Below are 27,888 nucleotides of genomic sequence, written 5' to 3'. Positions count from 1 at the left end.
AGATGTGGGGGGGGGGGGTCGAAAGTTGAAAATGACAAAATTTCAACTTGAAATATTCGATATATCAACCTCAAAAACTTCGGTGGAAGAAATCACTTAAGTATTGAACTCAGAAAAAAAGATTAAGCAATAGCAACTCAATGAGACGACTGCAACAAGAAGACGCTTTTAAATAAAGATTGTCGAAGAAAGTTAGGCAGATGAAATATTTTTTAGTTTAGTTGATACAAGATTTCGATTATATTAATTGATAAACAAAATGACTCATAGCGAGATTATGATTAATCAAGTATAATAGAGTAGTCAATATTTTTCAGATGTTCTCTTTATTTGGTAGTCCACTCTTTTCTGATGCTCTGACCTCTAGGACGTTAGTTGGTATTGTATCTGAAACAAAACAGTTTATAGTCAACGGACCAATCCCCCCATTTGCCCTCAATACTACCCACTATTGATTTACTACTATTCCGCCGAATTATTCTGTGACACCACAGGAACAAACGCTAGTGGGACACTAGCTATAACTTAAAAAAATTTCAGAAATCAAGAAAATCAAAATTTCAAGAAAAATTTAAACATATTTTTTGAGTACAAGCATACGCAAATAAACTTCTCCACAAATATTTTCAGAGCGTTTTATGTAAACTAATTCAAGGCCCAAAGTTTGGTCCGTCGATCCCTCCAAAGCACAGCGGGTCTTTAAAACTCATTCAAATTCATTCCCATCCAATTCATTCACGGTCAACGCATTTTCTAACATAAATTGAACAATTCTGAACATATTAAACCAGATTATTAGTTGTTGAGATTTTTTTTAAAAAATTCAGCTGCTGTCACTGCATTTAATTTATCTTCTCGAAAATTTACGTTACTTATTTCCACACATTCAGCCCTTTTCTTATAGATCATTCAACATCAAACGTCAACCTCCAAACCCAGTTCTAGAATGACAGTGTCCTCTTCTTCAATTGCGCTGTTTGTTCACGGAAAAAGCACACTTTCGACTTGTAGCATACAGACATTTGATTATTTTAACACATTTGATTGTAAAAGTTTGATTATTTTAACAATTTTTACCTGTTTTTTAGCACGACTCCTGGAAAAGTTCCACAATTTTTAGTGTTTTTGACCACAAATTTCCTGATCAAATTCAGCCACTGTTGTGCACACTTATTACGAAGCTTTACTAACAAATTTGTTATATTTTAAGCACTTGGATTGAACATTTTTCTTAATTTTAGCTCAACTCTTAATTTTTCCTCATTTTCTAAAACTTATGTCTGAAGGAAAATTGAAGTTATGTTATGTTTTTGTTTGCTGTTGACTGCATCGCCCAGGAATCAAACTTCATCCATACAAAATGAATTAGAAAAATATTCAGAAAACCTTCATCAAAGGACAAAGTCACAAGTTGCAATTCCGTTGGTTAATTGATTACAGGTTGGTCACCGAACTTTTTTGCTTTTAAGAGCAGCAATTAACAGAAAAAAACAGTCAGTCAAGTAGATATTCGAACAGTTCCATAATTGTGTTCAAAAGAAGAAAGTGAGAAACAACAATGAAAACACGGTCCGTGCCACATTTGCAATCCCTTAATTGCAAAATTTTATACGCTTATAGTAATCAGAATTGGAAACATAAAAAAGATTTAACAAAGAGGTCAATTTTCAATTCTGTCTATATTTTAGAAAAAATATTTCATTTAAAGTTAATCTTTCTATACTAAAAATGTTTTTTTTATTGCAATTAGTGTTCAACAATACCATAGTTCATTGTTCACAACAACTGGAAAATGTCAACACTTTTTTAAACTGAAAACTTCAAAAGTTTTGGTATCTGAAAATTGCAAATCAGAATAATTTTGATCAAAAAACAAAGCCCTGTATATATAAGAAACTAATTAATTCGTGAAGGTACCCGGATCAAATTTTTCCGCCCAAAACGATTTAAGTGTGGGCTGAAATGGGAGGTTTTTTTAAGGAAAATGTAGCTCAAAACTTCCATTTTTTCGGCTACAATGGGCGGCCGAGAGGGGTAAAATGATGTAAGCTTGAGGAAGTAGAATATAAATTAAACCGTCACTCTTACAGTGGTCAAGGATGTAAAGATTAGGGGGTAATGGACTAATTTCCACCTAACTCTTACATCATTTTACCCGCCTCGACAGACAAAAAAGATGTAAGTGGGAGGAATAAATTAACTTTTATCCACTCACCCTTACATGATTTTGCCCCCCCCCCCTGGCAGCCCATTGCAGCCCAACAAGTGTACAAATATTCAGCTGCATTTTCCTAAAGGGAATCCCATTCCAGCCCCACTCTTACACCCTTTCATTTTCTTGGCAGCCCCCCTCTCACAACATTTTATCCCCTCTCAACAAGTTACCCCCAATTCTTACATAATTTTACCTCCCCCGAAGCGCATTTCTTACATTGTTTCAGCCTTTATACTATAAGACCGACATTTTTGAAACCACAATTTTTTCCTCAGCCTCTATACTATCAATGATTGTATAACTCTTGACGGCACATTTTTATGAATACTATTTGTTAGAATTACCCTCATTGAACAAATTACCCCTCACTAGTATTTCATTTTAGCTGCCTGTGCTGCCCAAGTCTTCCATCAATTTAGCCCTCTCAAAAATACCCCCTCTCTCGTACTTCAGTTTACACCCTTTGCAGTCAAAATCTTACATCGTTTTACACCTCTGAAAAATTAACGCCTTCACTCCTACACCAATTAACTGCCATGAAAATCCAAATCTTAAACTATTTTACCCCTTCTGATAGAATTACACCTAGATCTTGCAAATCCCCCTTTGGCGGTCTAAATCATACAAAAGTTTTAGCCCACTCTTACAATGATGTTTTGGCTGGGGGAGAGGGGTAATACTTCAAAATTCCTAAATTTCAGCCCAATGCAGTCCACTTTTAGATCATTATTTGGCCACGGGGTAATTCCTCAGAAGTCCTCCCATTGCAGCCCGTTGATTCAAATCCCAAAGTTTGGTCCGTCTATCCCTCCAATTGTTAAAATTAAATCTCATCCAATTCATTCACGGTCAAAGCAGTTTTTTGAAATAAATTGACCAATTGTGAACATATTTAACCAGATTATTAGTTGTTCAGATTAAATAAAAATTCAGCTGCAGTCACCGAATTTTGTTTTACTTCTCGGAAAATTACATTATTTATTTCCACACATTCAGCACTTTTATTATAGATCATTCAACACCAAATTTCAACCTTGAAACCCGGTTCTAGAATGACCGTGTCTTCTGTTTCAATTGTACCGTTTGTTCATGGAATAAGCACACTTTAGACTTGTATTATCAAGACATTTGATTATTCAAACACATTTGATTGTAAAAATTTGATTTTTTTTAACACAATGCTAAACTGACAAAATTTCCCTTTTTCGTCAGTTTAGCACAACTCCTGGAACAATTCAACAATTCAACACAAATTTCTTGATCAAATTCATCCACAATTTTGCACATTTATTATGAAGCTTTACTAACATATTTGATATATTTTTAGCACTTGGAATAAAAATTTTTCTTAATTTTAGCCCAACTCTTAATTTTTTCTCATTTTCTAAAACTTATGTCGGAAAGAAAATTAAAGTTATGTTATGTTTTTGTTTTCTATTGATTGCATCGCCCAGGAATTAAACGTCATTCATACAAAACGAATTAGAAAAATATTCAGAAAAGTTTCATCAAAAGACAAAGTCACAAGCTGCAATTACGTTGGTTAATTGATTACGTGTTGGTCACCGAACTTGTTTTTAAGAGCAGCAATTAATAGAATAAAAACTACCTTTGACCGTCAGTCCAATACGTGCTCGAACAGTTCCATAACTGTGTTCAAAAGATGAAAGTGAGAAATAATTTTAAAAAGACGGTCAGTGCCACATTTGCAATCCTTTAATTGCAAATTTTTACAGGCTTACAGTAATCAGATTTAAAAACATCAAAAAGATTTTCCAAAGATGTCAATTATCAGTTTTGTCTATATTTTAGTCCAAAGTTTTTCAGAGAATACAAAACAAAATATTCAAACAGTTTAATTGAAAAACTTTTTATTCTTATATTTTAGGACTGAACCAACATTAGAAAAAATACTTCACCTAAGGAAAATCTTTCTATGCTAAAAATGTTTTTCATTGTGATTAGTGTTCAACAATACAATAGTTCATTGTTCGCAACAAGTGAAAGTTGTCAACAATTTCTTAACTGTAAAATTCAAAAATTTTGGTATCAGAAAACTGCTAATCAGAGCAATTTCGACCAAAAAACAAAGCTCTGTATATATAAGAAACTAATAACTTCGTAAAGGAACCAGGCTCTATTTTTTCCGCTCAAAAAGATGTAAGTGTGGGCTGAAATGGCGTGATTTTTTAAGCAAAATGCAGTTCCAGTTTCTTACATTCTTTGGGCAACAATGGGCGGCCAAGAGGGGTAAAATGATGAAAACATGAGGGAGTAGAATAAAAATTAACCCGTCACTCTTACAGTGGGCAATAATGTGAAAACTAGGATGTAGTAGACAAGTTTCCTCCTAACTCTAACATCTTCTTACCCACCTCGATTGATAAAATATGTAAGAGTGGGGTGAATAAATTATCATTTATCCTCACACTCTTAAATGATATTGCACCCTAGCAGCCTGATGCAGCCCAAAAAGTGTACAAATATTCAGCTGCATTTTGCTAAAGTGAATCTCATTCCAGCCCCACTCTTACTGCTTTGGCATCGTCATAGCACATTGGCAGCCCCACTCTTACACCCTTTTATCCCCTTGGCAGCCCCACTCTCACAACATTTTATCCCATCTCAACAAGTTACCCCCAATTCTTACATCATTTTACCCTCTCGGAAAAGTTTTTCTTACATTGTTTCATCCCTTAATATAGAAGACCGACATAGTTGAACCCACAAGCTTCTCCTTAGCCTCCAGACTATCAATGATTGTATAACTCTTGAGGGTCTAATTATATGAATAATATTTGTTAAAATTACCCCCACTGAACAATATACACCTCACTATTATATCATTTTATCTGCCTGTGCAACCCAGCTCTTCCATCAATTTACCCCTCTCAAGAAAAAACCCCTTCTCTCGTACATCAATTTACACCCTTTGCGGTCAAATTCTTATATTATTTTACACCTCTGAGAAATTAACACCCTCACTCCTACACCATTTAACTCCCGTGACAATCCAAATCTTAAACTGTTTTACCTTTTCTGATAGAATTACCACTATTTCTTGCCATCTCCCCCCCGCCCCTTGGCGGTCCAAATCTTACAAAATTTTTAGACCCACTCTTACATTGATATTTTAGCCAGGGGAGAGGGGTAACTCTTCAAAATTCCTAAAGTGCAGCCCATTGCAGCCCACTCAGATCCTTATTTCGGTCACGGGGTAATTTCTCAGAGGTTCTCCTATTCCAGCCCATTCCTACCCATTCTTACATGGGAATTTTGGACAGGGTAATGTGGCCATTCCTCAAAAGTCCTGCCAGTACAGCCCTTTGCAGCACACTCTTAGATCCTTATTTTGGCCCCGGGGTAATTCCTCAAAAGTCTTCTCACTGCAGCCTATTGCAGCTCACTCTTACAGAGCAATTTTGGCCGTTCGGTAGTTTCTCAAAAGTCCCCCCATGCAGCTCATTGCATTCCACTACTACAAGTCAATTCTATCCATCGGGTAATTCTTCTAAATTCCTCCCATTGCTGCAGCCCATTTCAGCCAACTCTTACATCGCAGTTTTGCCAGGGGTTAATTCCTCAAAGGCCCTCCCATTGTAGCCCACTCTTACGTCATTTTACACTCCCCCAGAAGAAGTTACCCGATCACTCTTACATCAATTTCTCGCCATAGAGAAATTACCCCCCCCCCTCTTTTACAACAAAATGGGAGGATTTTAGGGAGGAGCTTTGACCTGGGAAACGGGAATGAAACAAATGCAAATTTAGCCCGAATTTGACGATGATTCAAAGATAATAATAAGCTTTAATAGTTTGTAAGTAATTGGCTCTATCAATTTTTTGATAGAAACAAGAAAAAAAATTGATACACCTTTGTTAAAAACATTGTTCACTAATGTTCGCAAACAGATTTTTAAAAACTGTTCTTTTCAGGTGTCTATTTAAAAATTGAGAAAATAAAATATTGATTTAGTTCAGTGTATTCTTTTCCAGATACCAATTTATTTAATTCCAACTCAAACGAAAATTCTTCCTCATTTACTTGGCTTGAAATTATATAAAGAGATAAAAATTGATAAACTCATCAGTGCAAATTGTTCTTTTAATTGATCTTAATTTGGTGAGTTAAAAACTGAGTCCCTGCAAATGTTCACTGGTAGGTCACCACTTTTTAATAGGCCTTTGAAAAATAATTTAAAGATTTCTATTTATCGTTAAAAAATGAATAAAAATGCTCTTTTAAATAAAAAATGATCTATTATCCCTCCATGTTTATATATCTTCAAGTAATGTTTTAGGCGAAATTGTAAATTGTTCAAAAGATAATAATCATTTTTCTATAGTTGCGCCACAAATCGGGGAAACCTGCTATAAGTGCGTTTTAAACTTCGGGCTGCAATGAAAATGACCCATCAAATTTTTGTGTTTCTTGAGCATTTGAATGAAAATTCGTTTATTTTTGTTTGAGAACCCCATGATTTTGCTAAACTTTTTCATTCTAACGCACCACATTTAGTTTAATAACTGTTAAAAAGAGTTACAAAAAAACTTTTGGGTTTAGGCCAAAAGCCTTTTTTTCATTAATAATTTTATCAAGGATAATTCGGACAGTCTGTTCTATTTTTCTAAAATCTTTATATTAAACAATCTCTTCTTGCAAGGTCTCAATCAGTCAAATTAGTTTTCTTCTCATTTTCTCTCTGATAAAACTAAACTGCAAATGTTCTGACGTTTCATTTCAAACAATTCGAATTGACTAAGGAACAACAGAATAGAACCGTATCGAATTTCAAGATAGACAAGCAAAAAAAATAGCGGGATTAGATTTTCCCTCGAGGGAATTTTTTTTCATTTTCAAAATAACTTGTTACAGTTTAGTTAGTTGTCCTTCTTCAAATTGAGCTAAAAAATTTTTTTAAGAGAAAGGTAAGTCAAGAGCGTAGAACAAAAAAAATGTCGTTTCAATTTTTCTGTTCGATAGTTAAACAGAGTTTTATCTCTGCCTGATTGAAAATTAATAACCTGCCTTGCTTGTTTATGTCCGATTTTGGACGAAAATTTTTGAAACTGTTGAAAACAATTTTTTTTTATTTTTTAAATGTCAACGAAACATAGGCAGTACATTTCTTTTTTCAATAACGTTGTAATCTATGTGAAAAAAAACTTCAATTAGTTTGATGCCATATTCAGAACGGCAACGAATTCAAAATTCTCGAAGATGAAGTCTCAAGATGTGCTCTTTTTGATAGTAAAAATTTGCACTCAACGGCTTTTAGGAGAAAAGAACGCAAACTATATTAGTTTCAAGGACAATACAAACAAAATTCAAGGAGAACATAAAGCAACTTTTTAATAAGAAACGGTAAATTAAGGTTAATCTGTTTCCAAAGCTTATAAATCGTTCTTTAAAATACATTGAAGACATTTTTTGCGGTCTAGATCGTACACTAATATTTAAACATGTATGAAAAATGGAAGTAATCAAGAAATTTTGGCCCACTATTTTTTCAATTTATGACTACATAATTTGAATCCCAAAATTAAATACACAAAGAAATAGCAGAAAAAAGTTCATTATATTTTTTTAAGTTTTCTTCTAAAACTCTTTTCTACACTATCAACTCTGTTCCGAAAAGAACACAATATCAAAATTAAACGCAGACTACAATCTGACTCTTGATGTTCTTTAGGCGACAAAAAAATTATCATAATATGCAACTAGAAGGGATGGCCAACATAAGTAAAATTTGTTTGTTTTTTTTCTTGTGATCACGTCTTCATATTCAATTTCTAAAATCAACAGAGCTTAGAACGAGAGCAGTGTTGAAATTAGTTAGAAAACAATTGAAAACTGTAGCTTGCGCGTTGCTCTAAATTGAAAGCTTTGCGCTAAATTTGCACCTGCAAGCAAATGAGTAAGAAAATACAACATCAAATACGTATTAAATTGTTAAAAAGTTAAGTCGTTCATTAAGAGTAACACTATCTGACTTAACTTCAAATACAACATCAAATACGTATTAAATTGTTAAAAAGTTAAGTCGTTCATTAAGAGTAACACTATCTGATCAAATTTTGCGCACTCCGGTTTAAACTTAAAATTTTACACCAAACTGGGTTCAGTACGTCTAAAATTTAACAGAACATCAACGCTGCCATTTATTTGACGCTCAAGAGCATCGACTATTGTCTTTGTTCCCTTTGTAAGTCGCAACTTGTTCGGAACATCAGAGCGTGTCTGTAAAACCAAACCAATCTGAACAAATTGAAGTCGGAGGTTTATTTGACTACTGGCTACAATATAGCTCTACTTTAGCTGCAAGACAAGGCTTTTATTCACAAACTGAAAAATTCTTTGAAAATTTACACATGGATAAGCCAGCTCGGTGTTTGAGTTCAGGACGATTAATCTATTGAGCATGACCCTTTCAGAGGTCAAGTAACAGTTTATCTCCTTTTAATGACATAATTTGGAATGCCTTTTATTCCATCTGTGCATACTGACAGAGTGATGGAGGAGATCCAAACAACAGTGCACCAGTGCAATTCAAAGACGATAAGAAATTTAAGAACTTTAATAACGATAAGCTGTTCTTCAGAAATGCATCATATAGTGGAACTTACTTGTTGAGTATTTTTTAAGCATTGCTTGACAAATAAAACGCTTTAAGTTTTGGAGTAAAAAAATAGACTCAATTAAGCTCAAACCAAAATAGCATGCTGCACTTTTGCTCGAATAGATTTTGTACGCCCTTAACTTTAGCTCCACTCAAATAGTTCTGTTTGACCTTTGCCTGACTCAAAATACAAGAGGTACAAAAATCAATTGAGTTATTGTCCGTCCAAACACGAGTCGAGGAAATTATTTTTCATGTCTTTGATGATAATCAAAGACAGGAAAAATAATTTCCACTACTCGTGATTGGACGGACAATAACTCAATTGATTTTTGTACCTCTTGTATTTTGAGTCAGGCAAAGGTCAAACAGAACTATTTGAGTGGAGCTAAAATTAAGGGCGTATAAAATCTATTCGAGCAAAAGTGCAGCATGCTATTTTGGTTTGAGCTTAATTAAATCCAGTTCTTCGCTAAATTTGAAGCTAAACTCTTTTCAAACGCTATTTGGGCCGAGCATGGTCTTTGAGCATCGCATGGAGTTCTTCTATGCTCTTTTATAGAACCGTAGTCTAAAACTGGTTAATGAAACTTATAAAAGACGCACGGAATCGAAAAAGTGGCATTTTTAACCAAATATGCCAGAACTCTCTAACAAAATCATGACCCCAAACACATGACTTGGTGGAAGTTTTCTATTGTTTGCAAAATTAAAACCTCATGTTTGATTCTCACGTACTGTTCATAAGTACCGTAAAAAACCAAACATAAGCCAAAAATTTTCCAAAAACAAAATATGACAACTCATTCTCAGCGAACCATTTAATTTTTTTTTAACTTTTTTAATGTTCTTATTAGATTTTTCAGCAGTTTTGACTGTTCCACGATGTTCTTTTAAATGACTATAATATGCTACATGACCATCAAATTGTTGCACAAGATGACCAAGAAAATATTGCCAAATTATAACAGAAGGTCCAGACATGACGACTACAACTAAAGTTTGGACTCAACAACCAGTGAAAAAAAATTATAAAAAGTGTTTCAAAAACAACTAGAAAGTTTCACAACTCGAGAACACACAATCAATATTACTACATCTGGAGTAAAAAGAAAAGTAAATAAAAATCTCTCATTGTATTTTTAGCTCTATTGCTTGTAATATTACCCAGATATTACCCAGAAACTCGCACATATTACCAGAATAATATCTATCACCCAAATATCTCACCCACCAACTTACCTGTATTTCATCAACTGCACATTTGACCACCTCATCTAGACTAACCACTTTCTCTGAAACTGGTGCTGGCAACACATTCTCGCACTCATCATCAGGATCATCAAAAACTAGCTGAAAAACACTCAATTTGGAAAGATTAAATATTAAGAGTTGACACGATATTAGTTAATTTTAAGTTGGCTAAGTTAACATTGTTGGCTAAGTTTTCGATAAATTTGAAAACATGTTAAGAGTTTTAAAATTAGTCTTATGATTTAGGATTTCACGACTGTGTTGAGCTGAAAATAAATTTGGTACTTCGCCGATCACCACCAAAAGAGAGCACTAAATCTATTTTCAGCTCTATACAGTCGTAAAATCCTTAATCATAAGACAGATATTTTAAAACTCTTAACATGTTTTTAAAATTATCGAAAACTTAGCCAACAATGTTAAAACTTAATATTTAATAATTCTGGTAAATTAATTGCGCTAAAACACTTTATCTGCCGCCTAGCATTCAATACCACCACCTGAAACACAGAAATAAAGGATTTATTCAAGGTTATAAGCACCCTTCAGGCCAACCTTTTGAATCGTTGCCCATAGTGGGGTACTTTGTCACCTTTGAAAAAAGTCTCCAAAAAAGTCTCCATTATTTTAATGGAAAAATTATCCTAATTTTTTTGGTAATATCACTAATTTCTCTAGTAAAATTCCGATATTTGTAAAACTACAACGAGGAGGCTCGGAGATGCGAGCAAAGGAACCATGCCATCCGTTTCACCGGCAAAATGAAATCACTGTTTTTAAATCGAAGATTAAAATTTCATATAAATCAATAAGACGGCTCGTTCGAGTGTTTGCCTGACACAGAACATAGTTCATGAAAAAATATAAAACAAGAAAATATTTTGTATTAGGGCAGAATTAATTTGAAACCAGGAAGAAAACCTTAGGATAAATATTTATTTCCATTTGTTCAATTTTGAGCATTTTCTGCCATATATTGGTTTGAGAAATATTTTCAGCATTTTTATCTAGAACTGGTACAGCTCAAGAGGATCTGATTGCTTGAGGTGGGCATTTTCCTTGTTCAATACAAAATTAGTTCATTTTAAGAGCTCAAAGATCTGTAAAGAAAAAGGTTGTTCGATTTAGATTAAAAATTTTGCCCTCAACAGTTTGCTTTTATTATAATATAACCATCCATTTATTTCAATTTACCTTGTATTTTCTCATGGTTGTGCTACTCAAACCATCCAATTATATTACTGAGTTTGATGCGTGTAAATGTTTAGTCAAAATCTTTATATAAACGTTTTATATATATATATATATATATATATATATATATATATATATATATATATATATATATATACATATATGCTTGTAATAATCAGATTACCCGAGGTAAACATGTTTGTTGTAAACTTAACAATTGCTTTGGGAATAAAAATTTGTTGAGACACGTGTACACATTTAAGAGATCGTTTATTCTTCAATTATATGCCAACCTTTATTAACTTATGCCTGAAAACTTGTGAGCTGATTCTAATGAAATACAATGACTGAACACGGTAATTTTTTGTACACTGATGATAAACAAAGGTCATCTCAGGTTACAAATCATTTACTCTTCGCCGAAAAGTTTTTGATTGTGGGCTCTCTTTCGTTTTGTTTCCTTTATTGCATTTTGCCAATATTTTGCGCATTTTGTTTCTACCAAAAAGATTTAAAAAACAGACCCTTTGAAAAAACATTTATCAGAAAACATTAATCTTGTGGTTTTTTGAGTGCTTAATTGTCGAAACCATTTTTGCTACCAAGCAGAAAATTTTATAGCTTGAGAACAAATCCTGAAACCTACAAAGCCAAAGACAAATAGTCAAATTGTTAAAAAAAGGTTTGATTATGGCAATTTATGATGCTTTTTAATTTTTTTTTGAACATAACGTCATCAAACCAACTTTTTTTTGCAAAAATTTTCAAGATAAACAACTTTTAGAGCAGAAAAATGTTGTTTGCGTATCAGAAAGAATCAACGCAGAGTTGACCAAAGGTATTGAAAATTAGTCCAATTACATCAGTTTTTGATGGCTCTATGGTATGCGAGGGCAAATGGGGATGAATGTGTTCAATTATCAGTGAATTGCTAATTGCGATTTGTTAGGTGGTAACTTAAACCGCCTTTGAATTTGTGTTGATTTTAGTTTTTTTTGTGTTTCAGTTGGCTTCTGTTGGCCTATGTTGACTACAAGTTTGGAGGCTGACTGCTGGAGCCAGAGAGAGGGAGGGAGAGAGAGAGAGAGAGAGAGAGAGAGAGAGAGAGGGAGAGAAAGAGAGAGAGAGAGAGAGAGAGAGAGAGAGAGAGAGAGAGAGAGAGAAGGATTGACTTGGTCAGGAGTTTTCGGTGATCGTATTGTTTAGTGTGGAGTTAAAGTTCCGACGGATTTGTGTTGTGTGTGTTTGTGAGAAAAGACAGGTGGAGACAGACAGAGAGTGAACAGAGAAGAGAAAGAAAGTGAACGAAGAGAATAAACAGAATAAAAAAGAAAGATTGAAAAAGAAAATAGGCACCCTGAGTGCTCCTCCGGCAGCTGGACACTCCTTTCAGAGGAAAAGAAGTCAGCTTGGGTACTGAGAAAACAAGGTTTCATTAAAAAGTTCTTGTCAAATAATTTCCCTTATTTTGAACTGAGGTATACTCAATTTCAATTTTGCATTTGAAGTAAAAATGGATATATATTATTTATACTTATATTTTTACTAAAACGAAACAAACCCCCAATTATTTGATTTGCTTCTTTTTTCTGGGATTTGTTATAAACTTTCAATGCAATCAATTTTTCAAAGTACAGCAAAATAACAGTTTTTCTAAAAACTTATAACTAGCATATAAGCGACAGGATTAATTTTATCTTTTTACGCTAGGATACCTTAACCAAAAGTAAAAATTTGACTAGAGAAAAGCTGCATATTCTGTTATTAAACTGTCATTAGAAATGGCATATTCATCAATTTTCGGAAATTCGTCAAAATTCGACAAAAAACACTTTCGTCGCTAGTAAGGAATTCATGAAACATGATTTACCAATAAAAGCGATTCTCTTTGTTTCATATACAGCAGTGACAAAAAATACTAAAATTCGTTTCGATGCTATTTATTCCCATTTTTGCACAGTGTTCCCAATAAATTTTGTAAATTATATGTTTGTCCAGATTTAGCACAGTTTTTTTGAGCACTCACAACAGTTACTAAAGAGAAGTCAAACCAACTAATTGAATACAGCAAAATTCTCCACGCTATAGTTGATAAGGTTCAAATTTAAATATAGACATTCATAAACCATAGGAACAGAGGTTTAAAATAGAAATAAGATTTCTGGCAGCTGAATTTTTCGATTTGCTAAAAATTGCCTGTTTGGAGCCAATTTTTACAAAAATTTGACAAGTCAGTCAAATTTCGTTGACAGAGCTTGCTGCTGTAATTGATTGAGACACACTGTAGTACAAAAAAGTTAAGTTCACCTGAAAAAATTCGAAAAAAACGCCATAAAATAATGCATCTTTTTGGTGTTCTCTGGTAACGAATTACTGCGTCTTTCGCTCTTTCAACATCTAGTAGACTGTTTGTGTAGTTTTCGTGCAATTTTGTAACCACAACTGAGTCATTTTTTTACCCTTTCTTCCAAATTTTGCCAGAGAAGTGTTTGTTGTCGTAATAGTTCCTTTGATATTGCCCATAAATTTTCCACTGGATTGATGTCGGGACCATTTGCTGACCATTACAGTACCTCTCGCTCAGTTTCTTTGATGAAATTGCCGACAGCGTGGCGAACAGTAAAAGAACAAAGTGATTCAACAACCTTTTCTTGTGTAAACGGGGACACTGAGAATGAAAAATAAAATTGAAGTTAATCACGCTCAATTAGATTAATGAGAAAACCGTTCAGAAGAACTTTTTTCATATAAAATAACATAATTGATCAAAATCGCAACTAAGAAGATGAAATTGGTAATAACTATTTAAACAGGAACCAGCTGAAAAAGCGTGGATGAACCAAACAAAGATCAGACGTTTGCCCACCATCTTTTTTAATAAACGGTAAGTTTAGCAAAAATGTCATCTTCTACAAAACAATGTGAGTTCCCATGATTGCGCGCAACAAATTTTGTGCGAAATGCTTAAGAGTTGAGTTATAAGATCCAAACCTTAAGAGATCCAGTTTGAAGCAGTTCATTTTTCTGCAGCGACATGATTAAGTCTTCTTCTATTTCGTCTAATGTGTCCAATGTTGATCTGCGTCTTGCCGAAAGTCTTGGAGATCTGCCATTTGTTGTCGCTGATTTTGTGACGGAAGGCTCTTCAAATGTAATTTTTATCTCCTAGTTGAGACCTCAAGTTCACTAATAAGCAACTTTTTGCAATAGGAAAGGAAAACAGCTTCCAATCATTGCATGGCCAATTTTTGAAAAGACAAAATTCAATAAACTTTTCAGTTTCTGGAAAAGAATTGTGGAAACTTAATTGTTCTTGTGAATAGTGCTATGGGTAATTGCAAAACCGCTTCTTAAAACACAATCAGCATCGAGAGGGATAATCAGCAACGAGAGAACGAACGATAATAACTATACGGCAGCTGCGTGCATTCTGATCGTTCAAGTTTCGCTTTGTTGCAAATTTTTAGAGCGTCTTTTTGATCAATCTTAAACAAAAGAGCATTCATAGCCATTGATTACGAGTTTCTTTTAAAGATCACTACTTATTTTCCTGTGTTGTTTACAAAAATTAATACTGTGCTTGATGAGGGGACCCGAAAACTACTGGACAAAGTAGAGGATATGAATGCCAGAGAAATGTTGAGGCACTTAGCGCTTAGACTGGCCTGAGAAGCAATATAAAACGACAAAAAGGTTTGATGAACTTTGTAAATTTACCGAGGAGATAGAAAGCAGACTTAGAGGGCAGGAAAAATACAGCGGCAAGCACAGTATTTTAATATGAAACCCCCCTTTCGATCCGAAGGACAAAGAAAATTATTCAAAAACTAATGAAGCTTTTTCAAAAGATTTCTGAACTTCGATATTGAGGAGCAACCACATCAAAACTTTTCATAAATTACCGACCAAATGTGACTTAGCTGGTAATATTGTGCAATTCGTCATTGTTAAATTGCATTTTTAGGACAAACATTTTGTTCATGCCAAAGAAAAACTGCTTAAACCAGAATCTAAAAAAATATGTTCGCCCATGAATCGACTGAATGGAAAATTTATCTACATAAATGAAAGGCTTCCATCAGTTGAAGCCATCCTCAAGCAAAATGCGGAGCAGTTGGACATGATTACTTCTACTAAGAACTGCAGTACATCGGTATTGTGTAATAAGGTGAATGATCCCAGCAGGGTTGCCGAAAATGTGCCATATATCGGCACCTTGAAAGAGCCGGTAAGGAAAAACGATACCAGACCTCTCAAGCTCAATGCTAATGCATTCAGGAGCCAATTTGATGCATTGGAGTCACCTGAACAAAGAAGGCTTGAGATTTATTCCAGTCTCTCTCCTCATCAAAATAAAGAATCTCAAAGATTCTTTAACTGACAAACTGAAATTCTGAAAACCGTGATCAAAAAAATTACTTTGCAATAACTATGCTATAATATTGTAATGAATGGCAATCAACTTTACTGTGCTTTGATAGCTTTTTTTACGTACTGTGCTTTACTGTGCTTTGATAGTTTCTTTACGTGATCGTTTTTTATTCCGCAAAATAACTAGAAAAAAAAGACAGTAGGATTGAATATTAAAAACCTTTTCCAAACCACACAAAATAATTTTTTTGACAAAAATAGTTTTTGCAAAAAAACTTGTACTTGATGATGATGATGAAGCAACATGATTGCGTCATCACGAAAGCGTCAAAGGTTAGTTTAGTAAGTCTCATTTCTGTTGGCATGGAAGCGATTTTCCTCTGGAGGGCTACAAAAAAAAACTTAATAATAAACTGACTAGTAAATAAAAACAGTTAAATTTTAAGTAATCTGAAGCCTTTTTGTCATCTGGAGGCGATTTGCTGGCGAAAGATGCCGAAAGAAAAAAAAACAAATTTCAGTTAATATCACCGATGACTTGGGTCGAAACTCTGCGGGTGAAATTTCATTGAAACAAAACAGGGTTATGAAGAATACTGCATTTTTCATTTGCCTGGGATCTTGCAACTGGCAAACGTTAGTAACCAAAAATGGAAAATTTTTGTTTACTACAAAACATTTAATGTTTGGGAGCCAATGATGATGATTTATTGGTCTCATTAAATTCTCAGAAGTCACTACCAGTGTTTGTTGTATTAACCGAAACATGGTGGATAAAAATGTCAAACGAAGCAATTTTTACAATGATGTCTATAATCTATTAATAGCATTTAATAAAGAGTGTAAGAGGAACAGGGGCAATGGAATTCTGCCCTCCAAAAAAAACCAATGTTAGTTATCGAGAAAAACATCAAAGAAAGAGTTACAGTTACTGAGTCTTATTATGAAAATTCGAAGTTCTACAAGGATATTAACAGCTGAATACAAAAGTCCAAGTTTAGATTATTCTAGTTTTAAACACGAACTGATAGATCATATTTTCAATGTAGTTCTATCATCCTCATTGAGAAACAATTTTAGTGGTGATTTCAATATAAACATGTCCAGACCGAGTCAAAACAACAAAAATTTTTTACCAGAAATTGATGTTTACGACCTCACACTTTTATCGAAAATGAAACAGTAAAACCGTCAAACAAATCAAAAAATTCAACTATTGATTTAGTATTTTTTAACAGCAATTTACAGACAAAAGTGCTGAAAACAGCCAACAATGATCTCAACACCATAAAAATAGAGCTGAGGGAGTAACGCTGGTCAAGATTCTGCAGAAATGGTGAAAAATCAAACTACTAATAGCAATTTAAAAAAAATCTTTCAATAACGGAAACTCAATTGCAATTCAATTATGAATTGTTTTGTAAGTTTCAAAATCAGTTGACAAAATACAATGCCCTGAATTAAGACAAAGATTTCAAAATAATCATTGTATCAATTACGCAAACACTCGAAAAACATATTTTTTGAGAAAACTTTAAAAAAGTAGAACTTAGAGAAACTGGATAAAAAAGAAATCAAAAATGCAGCAGCAGAATAACGATGCTCATGTTGAAAAAATTGGAATTGAACAATAACATTTACATAATAAAGTACCAGTAACCAAACTCAAAAGTAAAAAAAATGGTAGAGGAGGCAAAAACCGATAATAATAATAAAATTTTCAAAAAAGAAGACATTGGAGGAACATTTTGTTTTCAGATACATGAAAACCTTCAGCTCAACAACTTAGCTAGCAGATAACATTATTTTAACCTTAATTGAATCAATAGATTTGAACAACTTTTTTTGTCAATCGGACCTAATCTAGCAGCAATGCAATTTCCAACAGAGCATCCAATGTTTCAGGTGTTAAAGACAAAATGAGTTCATTTTTGGTCAGAGAATTCAGCAGCCAAAAAATATTTAATGAAACGAAACGATTGAAGAACAAAAGGCATTTCGATTACTTCTCTATGTCTATTTTCCTACTAAAAGATGTTAATATATTACTCTGTGAAATACTCAAAATAATGTTCAACAGGATTTTAGTAGAATGTAGTTTCCCTGATTGACATAACGTGGTTAAGTCTAGAGACAACGGCAATCCAGGCAACTAACAACAGTTACCCCTTCCGCCAATTTTTGGAAAGTAAATTAAAAAATTGATTCACAGTCAATTAATGAGATTTCTTACCAAGCTTAAAGCTCTCTCAAACAAGCAACTAAAATTTCTTATTAAATGTGAATGCTCTAGTGGAAAAATTGGAACATCTGCTAGGATTCCAAATGAAAAAAGGAAGTGCCCACTGCACCTTACTTGACTTATCTAACGCTTTCGACACAGTTGATCAAGCCATCCTACTAGGCAAATGGTATCGGTACGGTCTTAGGGAAACCTATCTATTGTCTTGTAAACTCACATCTAGCGAATAGACAACAGTTTGTAGTTTTTGGTTGAAAAGAATTCATTACTCATAAAATTAGACACGATGTATCACTAGGATCAGTTCTGGGTCCTCTGCATTTTTTTTATCTACATAGCAGTTCCATTGAAAAAACAATAGCATTCGACTGTTTGCTGAGGACACCAATATATACGGTAAATTCGCACCAGAAGAAACTATTGAGGATCTCTGATTGACAACCGAATGGTCGGAACCTAAAAAATTAATACTCAACAAGATTAAAACAAATCTTATTCTCTTTCATAGCAAAAAACAGACCTAAATACAAATGAATGAAAAAATAACCGAAAGAATCAAAGAGCCGCAAAGTTTCTACGAAATAATTTTGACGATATTCTGCCTTTGCACGAGCATTTAAATAAAAGAAGTGAATTAAACTCATGTCTTTCCTATATCAAACAAGAAAATTCCCGAGCAGAGATTTGCTGCTCAAAAAGTATAAACATATAACGCAACATTTAAATCAATATTGGATTTTAGTTTATGGAGTTGTTAGTAGATTAGTACTCAATAATATGCAAAGCCAGGAAAGTTTTTTCCTCGGAATTAAATTTTTTGCTACCAAACAAACTGAAATGAGAACTTTTCGTATAAAATTTTCGTTATGTTCTATTTTTGAACTCTATGTCTTTGAAGTGCTGAAACTAACTACAAAAATCCAAAAAAGTCCGACCTCTCACTAAAGTTGAGTAATAACGATTGAGTCGAGTAATAATTAGTATAACGCTATTGAAAATTGACAAGCTTTTGCTGTCAGAAGAGAGAAGAAAAATGCTGCCAATTCTACAAAAGCACTTACTAAGAGAACGAAAATTTCCAGCAGAGTTAGGTTTCTTTTCACCAATTTTGTTAGACTGGATTCTAAAATATTTACAACTCTCTCTCTCTCTCTCGCAATTGCCTGACAAGGATCTTATGTTTTATATACCGAATCTTAAAAACGTCTACACTATTGATTCCGATCAGCTATCACAGTTATTTTGGAAATAGACAGAAAAATTATTAAACTTAGTTTTTCTGTGTTTTGAAAAAACTGCGGTTAATCTTTTTGTATTGACAAGACCAACTAAGGCACCTGCAATCAATGTTAGGCGATGCATCAACCAAAGATCCTATCAAATTCTGGACCTCCAAAAATACTCAGTGGCGTTTTAAAACAGGCGATTAGCCTGAAGCGGTCACTTGGTTTCATGCTCCTCAAAATGAATTGAGAAAGAAATTGTAATAGAAATTGTACTTGAGTTCTAACCGAAAACGAATTTCAATATTATTTCCTAAATTAATCATCAACTAAGCTGTCTTTCTAGGGAAAATTATATACTGTATCCGGATGTATTCTTAAAAAGGGGTTCGAGAAAGTATTTGACAACCCCAGTATGCAGACTCAGTTTTCCGGACATTGGCCACGTAACCATAAAAAATTCTATATATAAATGTTACCATATATGGAGACTTAGTAACCATAGCAAGATCATAAAACGGACTTTTGTGGACCATATATGGTTCATTTTATGATACGTAAGATTGGTTGACCCTGGTTAGTCCTCACAAAACTGTTATCAGGGTTTTGTCATTCCTAAGAAATTTTTTCTATCATTAGTTCTGAGAAGTCATTTCGACAAAATAAAAGCTTGAAATTGTTACTTTGGTTTTTGCGTTGATTAGATTCAGTAAGTTCAAAAAATTTGAAATTCAGTATAATTTTTTCAGTAATAGGGCTATCTCTCAAATCTACTGGAATATGTTTATAACATGGGGTCTCAACCGGTGGTGATGATTTTGAATTGGTCTCTGAATTGCACGCTTCTTTTACTGCTAAGTGTTGAACAGTTTCAGAAACAGTTGTAACATAAGGAGGGCTCTCAATTTGGGTATCTGATGTGCTTTTTCCTTTCAGTGTGCTGAGCAAACGAGACTTGAACCTAAAAGTGTCGCCACTATGTCAATCAACGCAGGATTTAAAGAGAGTTATTTTGTGGGTTAAAAGAGAGGAGCAATTTTTGTGGGTTAAAATCTAAAAACTCTCACCATTACATCCCACTACCGTTAATCTTACATCGTTTTATCCCCCTAATATTACCCCCTAAGTTTACATTTTTTGGGGGTTAATTTGGGGGGTAAAGTCTAAAAATTCTCCCTTGCTCCCCATTACCTCCCTTATCTTACATTCTTTTACCCCCTAAAATTACAACCTAATCTTATAACATTTTTGGATGGTAATTTTTTGGGATAAAATCTAACAATTCCTAACTTACTACTCACTACCCCTATATTGCATCGAACAAAGCCCTTAATTTTACCATCTAATCTTGCATTTTTTTGGGGGGGGGGGGCAGGGGGTTGGGGTAAAATCTAAAAATTCCCCTTATTACCCCCATTACCACCCTAATCTTACATCGTTTTACCCCCCTACAAAAATTACCCGCTTAATTTTGGGGGTAAAATCTAACAATTCACAACTTACTCCTCATTACTCACCTTCTCTTGCATCGTTTTACCCCTCAAAATCACCCCGTAATCTTACATCGTTTTGTGGTAAATTTTTTTGGGATCAATGTAACAATCCCCCCTACTCCCGATTACCTCCAATCTTACATCGTTTTACCCCCTAAATTTACCCCCTTAATCTTGCATTTTTTGTTGAGTAATTTTCGGGGGGTAAAATCTAAAACTTCTCCCCATTACCCCCCATACCACACTAATCTTACATCGTTTTACCCCCCTAAAATACCCCCTAATCTTACATTTTTTGGGTGTACTTTTGTGGGGTAAAATTTAAAAATCCCCCCCCCCCCCCCAACTACCCTCCATAACCCCCCCCCCCCCCCCATTACCACCCTAATCTTACCCCCCATAGACAATTACCCCCTACTCTTACTTCGGATTGGGGGGTAATCAGGGGTGTAATTTCGACACGGGCCCCTTCCGCATTTATCTTTAACATTTACCCCTGCAGCTTCAATCCTCGGCCACGGAGGCAAGCGTAAGCTAGCAAAAATCAAAGTTGACGCCTGGCCTGTCATTCGAGAAAAATTAGTTCCACGGTAGTCCGTTATGTTAAAATTTTGTCGAATAAATTTGCTGGAATAAAGTAAAAAAAAAACAATTTTTTAGTTAAAACTAAGATTTAAAAAACCCGAACCCGGAAGACACAAGAAACTCCCGGCCACCCCACAATCCCGCCCAATGAATCCAAGCTCCGCCAACGCTTCTCACTTCTCTCATCCCCCCGCTTCAGTCCAGCCCCCAACCCAGCAAAACCTTTATTGTCTCTCTTAATGCTACTCCCCTCATTTCTTTATCTCCTTAGATTAAGCTGAGCTCACTAAGCGAAAGCTGGATGCTATCGAAACAAACTGCTCGCCAGTCGTTTGTAAGGAAGTCACCGGACGTTAGGGGGATACGTTCCAAGTTTTTTTAATCTTATTCCGTAAAACTGTTTTTTTGTGCGATTTACGAATACAAAGCTGCGAAATTCAATCCTATATGTCAGACTTTATGAGGCACAAAAACTGTCTTTTTTGAAACAGTTTTTTTTGTTTGAAGTTTTTGAAGTTTGAAGCTCGATCTTTTTCTCCGTTTTTGATGTCCACCCAAGCCCAAAAATAACCTTTTGGGATCTGTATTGGTAAGTTACGGTTTCACAACAGTTCTGTCGCCAAAAAATCAACTAATTTTTGTTTACTAGAAAATCAGTTAAAAGTTTCACGTCTTCAATTATCGAAATGGTTTCAATTTTTGGGTGTTACTTTGTGATAGCCCAAAATAGATTTTATTTAAAATCTGACAGAAATGCTTATTGATAATATTAAAATCATCATTTGCATTGAGCTATCCAGGATTGATTGGAGTTGTTTTTTCCCGCAAAACGAACCAACATAATTCAAAAACACATTTTTTAAACACAAAAGGGAAAAATAAAACAGCCTATCTTGCCTAAATAACCACTGTATTGTAATTATGTTTCTCTTAACTTCTCGCTCATTGATTCAATCATATCTCAATCAAAGACAGTGCCCTATGTATATTAATTGAGCTGGTTAATAGGAGACAAGACACCCAATTATCAGTTTACAAAAACGAAGCTTTTATGTTAAAAATGTTCCCATTTTAAGTGACAAAGAACTACTCAAGTATGTTGCGCAGAAAATCAACAAAGTTTACGCAATTTAATCTCAATATGGATCGAGTCACGATCAAAATGACGTACAGTTATTGCAGTTTCGTGCTCATTTTTGTCACAGGTTGTCTCAAAAATTACAATAAAGTATCTAATTATAAAATGAGCATTTAGAAGCACGCTAACATTTTAAAAAGTTAGTAACTTTTGTGAGCAAAACAATATGGACGTAATTGCGGCGCCAATCAATGACCACAGAGCTATAGGCTTAGTAACGATTGATTCAGACAATTAAATTTAGATTGGGATATATTAAAGAAGCTACCTAATCGCAAATAAATTTGAAAAACTCAATTAATTCAAAATTATAAAGCTAAGAATATACAAGTGCAATCCCAGAGCAAACCCAGAATTTGATTTTTTACTGTTCAGAGTGTTTTCAGGGAGCGTTTTTTTACTATGATTTTTGTCTGAACAGGGTAAAGAGTGACCTGATCGTATTCTGTTGATAGTAACAAAAAAGACAGAGAATATTCCGATTCAGCGCTGATTTACAATGTTACTATCTTACGGGAAGTGTGCACAAGAAATATTAAAATGTGTTAATTAAAAAAATTACGTTTTTTTCTACCCTTTGTTTGAAAAACTTTTTGGTTCTTTTACGTGTATCTGTTGTGTTTTTTACCTAAAGATGCTGGGTCATTTGGGCTGTTTCAAAACTGTTATTTTTCGATGCATTAACATGAATTGGCCAATTATGACTACTTCAATGTCAAAAACTGCCAAACAATGGTACTGTCTCTGCGACATTTCGAAATTTCTAAGTTTATGAATTTAATGTTAATTTGGATCGAGTCATGATCAAAATGACGTACAGTTATTGCAGTTTGGTGCTCATTTTTGTCACAGGTTGTCTCAAGAATTAAAAAAAAGCAGCTATTTATCAAATGAGCATTTAGAAGCACGCTAATATTTTAAAAAATTAGTTATTTTTGTGAACAAAACAATAACGATGTAATTGCGGCTCCAATCAAATTTCACAGAGCTATAGGGTTAGTAGCGATTGGTTCCGACAATTATACGTAGATTGGGATATATTAAAGAAGCTATCAAATCGCAAATCAAATTGAAAAACTCAATTAAATCGAAAATACCAGCTAAGAATATACAAGCAAAACTTTTGAAAATTACTTTTTTAAAAGCGCATTTCGGCCTCAAACTAAACAATTTATTAAGCAATCAATATATGCAATGAAACAAATCTAAATAAAAAACCATACCACAATGTTATAAGCAAAAGTTTTGATCAAGATACCGTGCAGTAGACCGGCCTCATTCCAGAAGACAAATTGTAAGATCATGAGCGAAGCAATACGAAAGTGGACGACATGGAAAACTCTGCATGTACTGTGAACACAAATTGTAATGTCAGATTAATAAAGAGAGTCTTATTTAGTGTCAACAAAAACGGGTGACAGCCTGTACTTCTAGTATTTTTATTTACAGTTGTGGGTTGGTTCGGTGAATTAAAATCTTCACAGACGTTTTACTCGTTCCAGTAACGCAAAGGAGAAGTGTTTACAGCTGTTTACAGCAAAAACGAGCAAAAGCTTCACAGGAGAAGCTTAAAATGCAATAATTTTTTTCTGTGTCTTGATAATTGATACAAGTATACTCTGTGAACACAGTTTCATATGAAACCGCTTTCTAATATTCCTTCTATTTTCCGCCGTTAGTGCTTTGTTTGTTTGTTTTCCCTATAAATGCTATCATAATCGGACGAAAATAATAGATATATTTCAGAGAATATTATTTTAAATAACAGGCTGCTTAGGCAGAAAAAGTCTTTGAGTATTGTTGGTTATGTCAATCGAGAACATCCGACAGCAGACGATGTTTGTTTTTTAGGTATCGTATATTTTAAATGAGATTCGCAGACATTTTCAAAAGGTTTCCTTTTCATTTATACTCCTCATTGGCTGTAACTTTTCTGTATGATTGACAACAGATCAGTCAAGGCAATTTTCGGTTTCGGTTTTGGTTCACAAAAATTGTTACAAGAAAACAACAAAATTTGAACATTGACCGGAACAATAAGAACCCAAGGAGCAAATGCTCCTGGGGTTCTAATTTTTCTGGTCGATGTTCAATTTTAATTATTGTTTTGTGTTCTAAAAATAGACTGAGCATTCTTAGTTTTGTTTCCCATGATGTTCATAGGAAAATCATGAAAAAAGTTAACATTTCGAAAAAAAAAGAAATTTTGGCCGATGCACTTTTTGAGCATGGCGATGACTTACAGTCTAAAAAAATTGCATAAAATTTTTAAGATGAACAAAAAAACCGCCAAAACCAGTGAATACACGCTGAAATCACTGAATGCAAGCCGAGAGCCTGGAAACTAACAAATTGCAGCTTTTACTGGTTTTTATTTTAGATTGTAAAGGAGTTTTCTATGAATATCTTAGTATTAGCTCAACGAAAGCAGATAGAGTCCTGGGCCGAAGAAATAGATCCGGAAAGCAATATTTTAGTGCTGATATTCTATGGCACTATACGGTCCGAGTAGTGCAAAATGCGCATTAGTTTGTGTCACATATGGAAAAAGTTGACTCAGAATTTTCACAGTATGATTTTTAAGATTGCCCAGAGTAAACCCAGAATTTGATTTTTTTTTACTGTTCAGAGTGTTTTCAGAGAGCCTTTTTTACTATGATTTTTGTGTGAACAAGGTAAAAAGTGACCTGATCATAATCTGTTGATAGTAAAAATACAGACAGAGAATACTCTGATTCAGCGCTGATTTACAATGTTACTATGATCCGGGAAGTGCGCACAAAAAGTTTTAAAATGTGTTAATTAAAAAAATTATGTTTTTTTCTACACTTTGTTTAAAATAAACTTTTTGATTTTTTTACGTGTATCTGTGGTGTTTTTTCCTAAAGATGCTGGGTCATTTAGGCTGTTTCAAAATTATTATTTTTTGACGCATTAACATGAATTGGCCAATTTTGACAACTTCAATGTCAAAACTGCCAAACAATGGTAGGCATGATTTGGATTTAATTTATTTGGATCGAGTCATGATCAAAATGACGTACAGTTATTGCAGTTTGGTGCTCATTTTTGTGACAGGTTGTCTCAAGAATTAGAAAAAAGTAGTTAATTATAAAATGAGCATCTAGAAGCACGCTAATATTTTAAAAATTAGTTATTTTTGTGAACAAAACAATAACGATGTAATTGCGGCTCCAATCAATTTTCAGAGAGCTATAGGGTTAGTAGCGATTGGTTCCGACAATTATACGTAGATTGGGATATATTAAAGAAGCTATCAAATCGCAAATCAAATTGAAAAACTCAATTAAATCAACAATACCAGCTAAGAATATACAAGCAAAATTTTTGAAAATTACTTTTTTAAAGCGTATTTCGGCCTCAAACAAAACAATTTATTAAGCAATCAATATATGCACCTAAACAGATCTAAATAAAAAACCATACCACAATGTTATAAGCAAAAGTTTTCATCAAGATACCGTGCAGAAGACCGGCCTCATTCCAGAAGACAAGTTATAAGATCATGAGCGAAGCAATACGAAAGTGGACGACATTGAAAACTCTTCATGTACTGTGAACACAAATTGTAATGTCAGATTAATAAAGAGAGTCTTATTTTGTGTCAACAAAAACGGGTGACAGCCTGTACTTCTAGTATTTTTACTTACAGTTGTGGGTTGGTTCGGTGAATTAAAATCTTCGCAGATGTTTTACTCGTTCCAGTAACGCAAAGGAGAAGCGTTTACAGCTGTTTACAGCAAAAACCAGCAAAAGCTTCACAGGAGAAGCTTAAAATGCAATAATTTTTTTCTGTGTCATGATAATTGATAAAAGTATACTCTGTGAACACAGTTTCATGTGAAACCGCTTTCTAATATTCCTTCTATTTTCCGCCGTTAGTGCTTTGTTTGTTTGTTTTCCCAATAAATGTTATCATAATCGGAAGAAAATAATAGATATATTTCAGAGAGTATTATTTTAAATAACAGGCTGCTTAGGCAGAAAAAGTCTTTGAGTATTGTTGGTTATGTCAATCGAGAACATCCGACAGCAGACGATGTTTGTTTTTTAGGTATCGTATATTTTAAATGAGATTCGCAGACATTTTCAAAAGGTTTCCTTTTCATTTATACTCCTCATTGGCTGTAACTTTTCTGTATGATTGACAACAGATCAGTCAAGGCAATTTTCGATTTCGGTTTTGGTTCAAAAAAAATTGTTACAAGAAAACAACAAAATTTGATCATTGACCGGAACAATTAGAACCCCAGGAGCAAATGCTCCTGGGGTTCTAATTTTTCTGGTCGATGTTCAATTTTAATTATTGTTTTGTGTTCTAAAAATAGACTGAGCATTCTTAGTTTTGATTCCCATGATGTTCATAGGAAAATCATGAATAACATTTCGAAAAAAACGAAATTTTGGCCGATGCACTTTTGGAGCATGGCGATGACTTACAGTCTAAAAAGTTTGCATAAAATTTTTAAGATGAACAAAAAACCGCCAAAACCAGTGAATACACGCTGAAATCACTGAATGCAAACCGAGAGCCTGGAAACTAACAAATTGCAGCTTTTACTGGTTTTTATTTTAGATTGCAAAGGAGTTTTCTATGAATATCTTAGTATTAGCTCAACGAAAGCAGATAGAGTTCTGGGCCGACGAAATAGATCCGGAAAGCAATATTTTAGTGCTGATATTCTATGGCACTATACGGTCCGAGTAGGGAAAAATGCGCATTAGTTTGTGTCACATATGGAAAAAGTTGACTCAGAATTTTCACAGTATGATTTTTAAGATTGCCCAGAGTAAACCCAGAATTTGATTTTTTTTACTGTTCAGAGTGTTTTCAGAGAGCCTTTTTTACTATGATTTTTGTGTGAACAGGGTAAAAAGTGACCTGATCATAATCTGTTGATAGTAAAAATACAGACAGAGAATACTCTGATTCAGCGCTGATTTACAATGTTACTATGATCCGGGAAGTGTGCACAAAAAGTTGTTTAAAAAACTTTGTTTAAACTTTGTTTAAAATAAACTTTTTGGTTTTTTTACGTTTATCTGTGGTGTTTTTTCCTAAAGATGCTGGGTCATTTAGGCTGTTTCAAAATTGTTATTTTTTGATGCATTTAACATGAATTGGCCAATTTTGACAACTTCAATGTCAAAAACTACCAAACAATGGTACTGTCTCTGCAACATTTCTTAATTTAGGGCCTTAGATTTCTTCCAGACATTGAAAAACGTATCCCGATAATTCTTAGACTGTGTCACAGAATGTGAGGAATGTTTATTGGTAGTTATTGGTATTGGTTATGGCTTCCCTTTGTTTAGAATTGATTCCCATTTTGTAACAAACCAATCAAGATCCAATCAGTTTATGAATTATGAAAAGATACCGCACCTGTTGCAGCAGTTTTTGAATCGGGTGCTGTTTTTGATATACCAGGACACAAATATAGACACCAGGAACGATAGGGCGATAACAGTGCACACAATTGCCAGCTTGCCGGCATCTGTAATGCCAGATTCTCTCACAATTTCTGTCAT

General features: G+C 34.0%; 2 protein-coding genes across 2 annotated transcripts in view; one reads left to right on the top strand and one right to left on the bottom strand.

Annotated features, from left to right (window-relative positions):
* The window catches only part of LOC142336427 (beta-soluble NSF attachment protein-like), a 409,326-nt gene that overhangs the window by 212,169 nt on the left and 169,269 nt on the right, over positions 1–27,888 (top strand). The window lies entirely within an intron of this gene.
* LOC142336721 (uncharacterized) lies at positions 216–27,888 on the bottom strand. The gene is made up of 5 exons (XM_075385633.1): positions 27,743–27,888; positions 19,924–20,080; positions 14,275–14,448; positions 10,078–10,188; positions 216–387 (listed from the first exon to the last, which is right to left on the bottom strand). The coding sequence occupies exons 1-5, from the start codon at positions 27,886–27,888 to the stop codon at positions 364–366; spliced, it is 612 nt and encodes a 203-aa protein (XP_075241748.1). The 3' UTR covers positions 216–363.

Source organism: Convolutriloba macropyga, chromosome 3, assembly GCF_964194025.1.
Source record: "Convolutriloba macropyga chromosome 3, txConMacr16.3, whole genome shotgun sequence".
Classification (NCBI taxonomy): domain Eukaryota; kingdom Metazoa; phylum Xenacoelomorpha; order Acoela; family Convolutidae; genus Convolutriloba; species Convolutriloba macropyga.
The sequence above is the reverse complement of the archived record's forward strand: the minus strand, read 5'-3'. Positions and strand labels throughout refer to the sequence as shown.

Bases quoted from the DNA above. Each gene is read 5' to 3' on its own strand.
- LOC142336721 (XM_075385633.1), bottom strand. From the start codon at position 27,888: ATGACAGAAATTGTGAGAGAATCTGGCATTACAGATGCCGGCAAGCTG. The intron at 20,081-27,742 runs GTGCGGTATCTT...CGACACTTTTAG, and splicing joins TTCAAAAACTGCTGCAACAG to GTTCAAGTCTCGTTTGCTCA. The intron at 10,189-14,274 runs GTTTGGATCTTA...AGTGTTTTTCAG, and splicing joins TTCAAACTGGATCTCTTAAG to CTAGTTTTTGATGATCCTGA.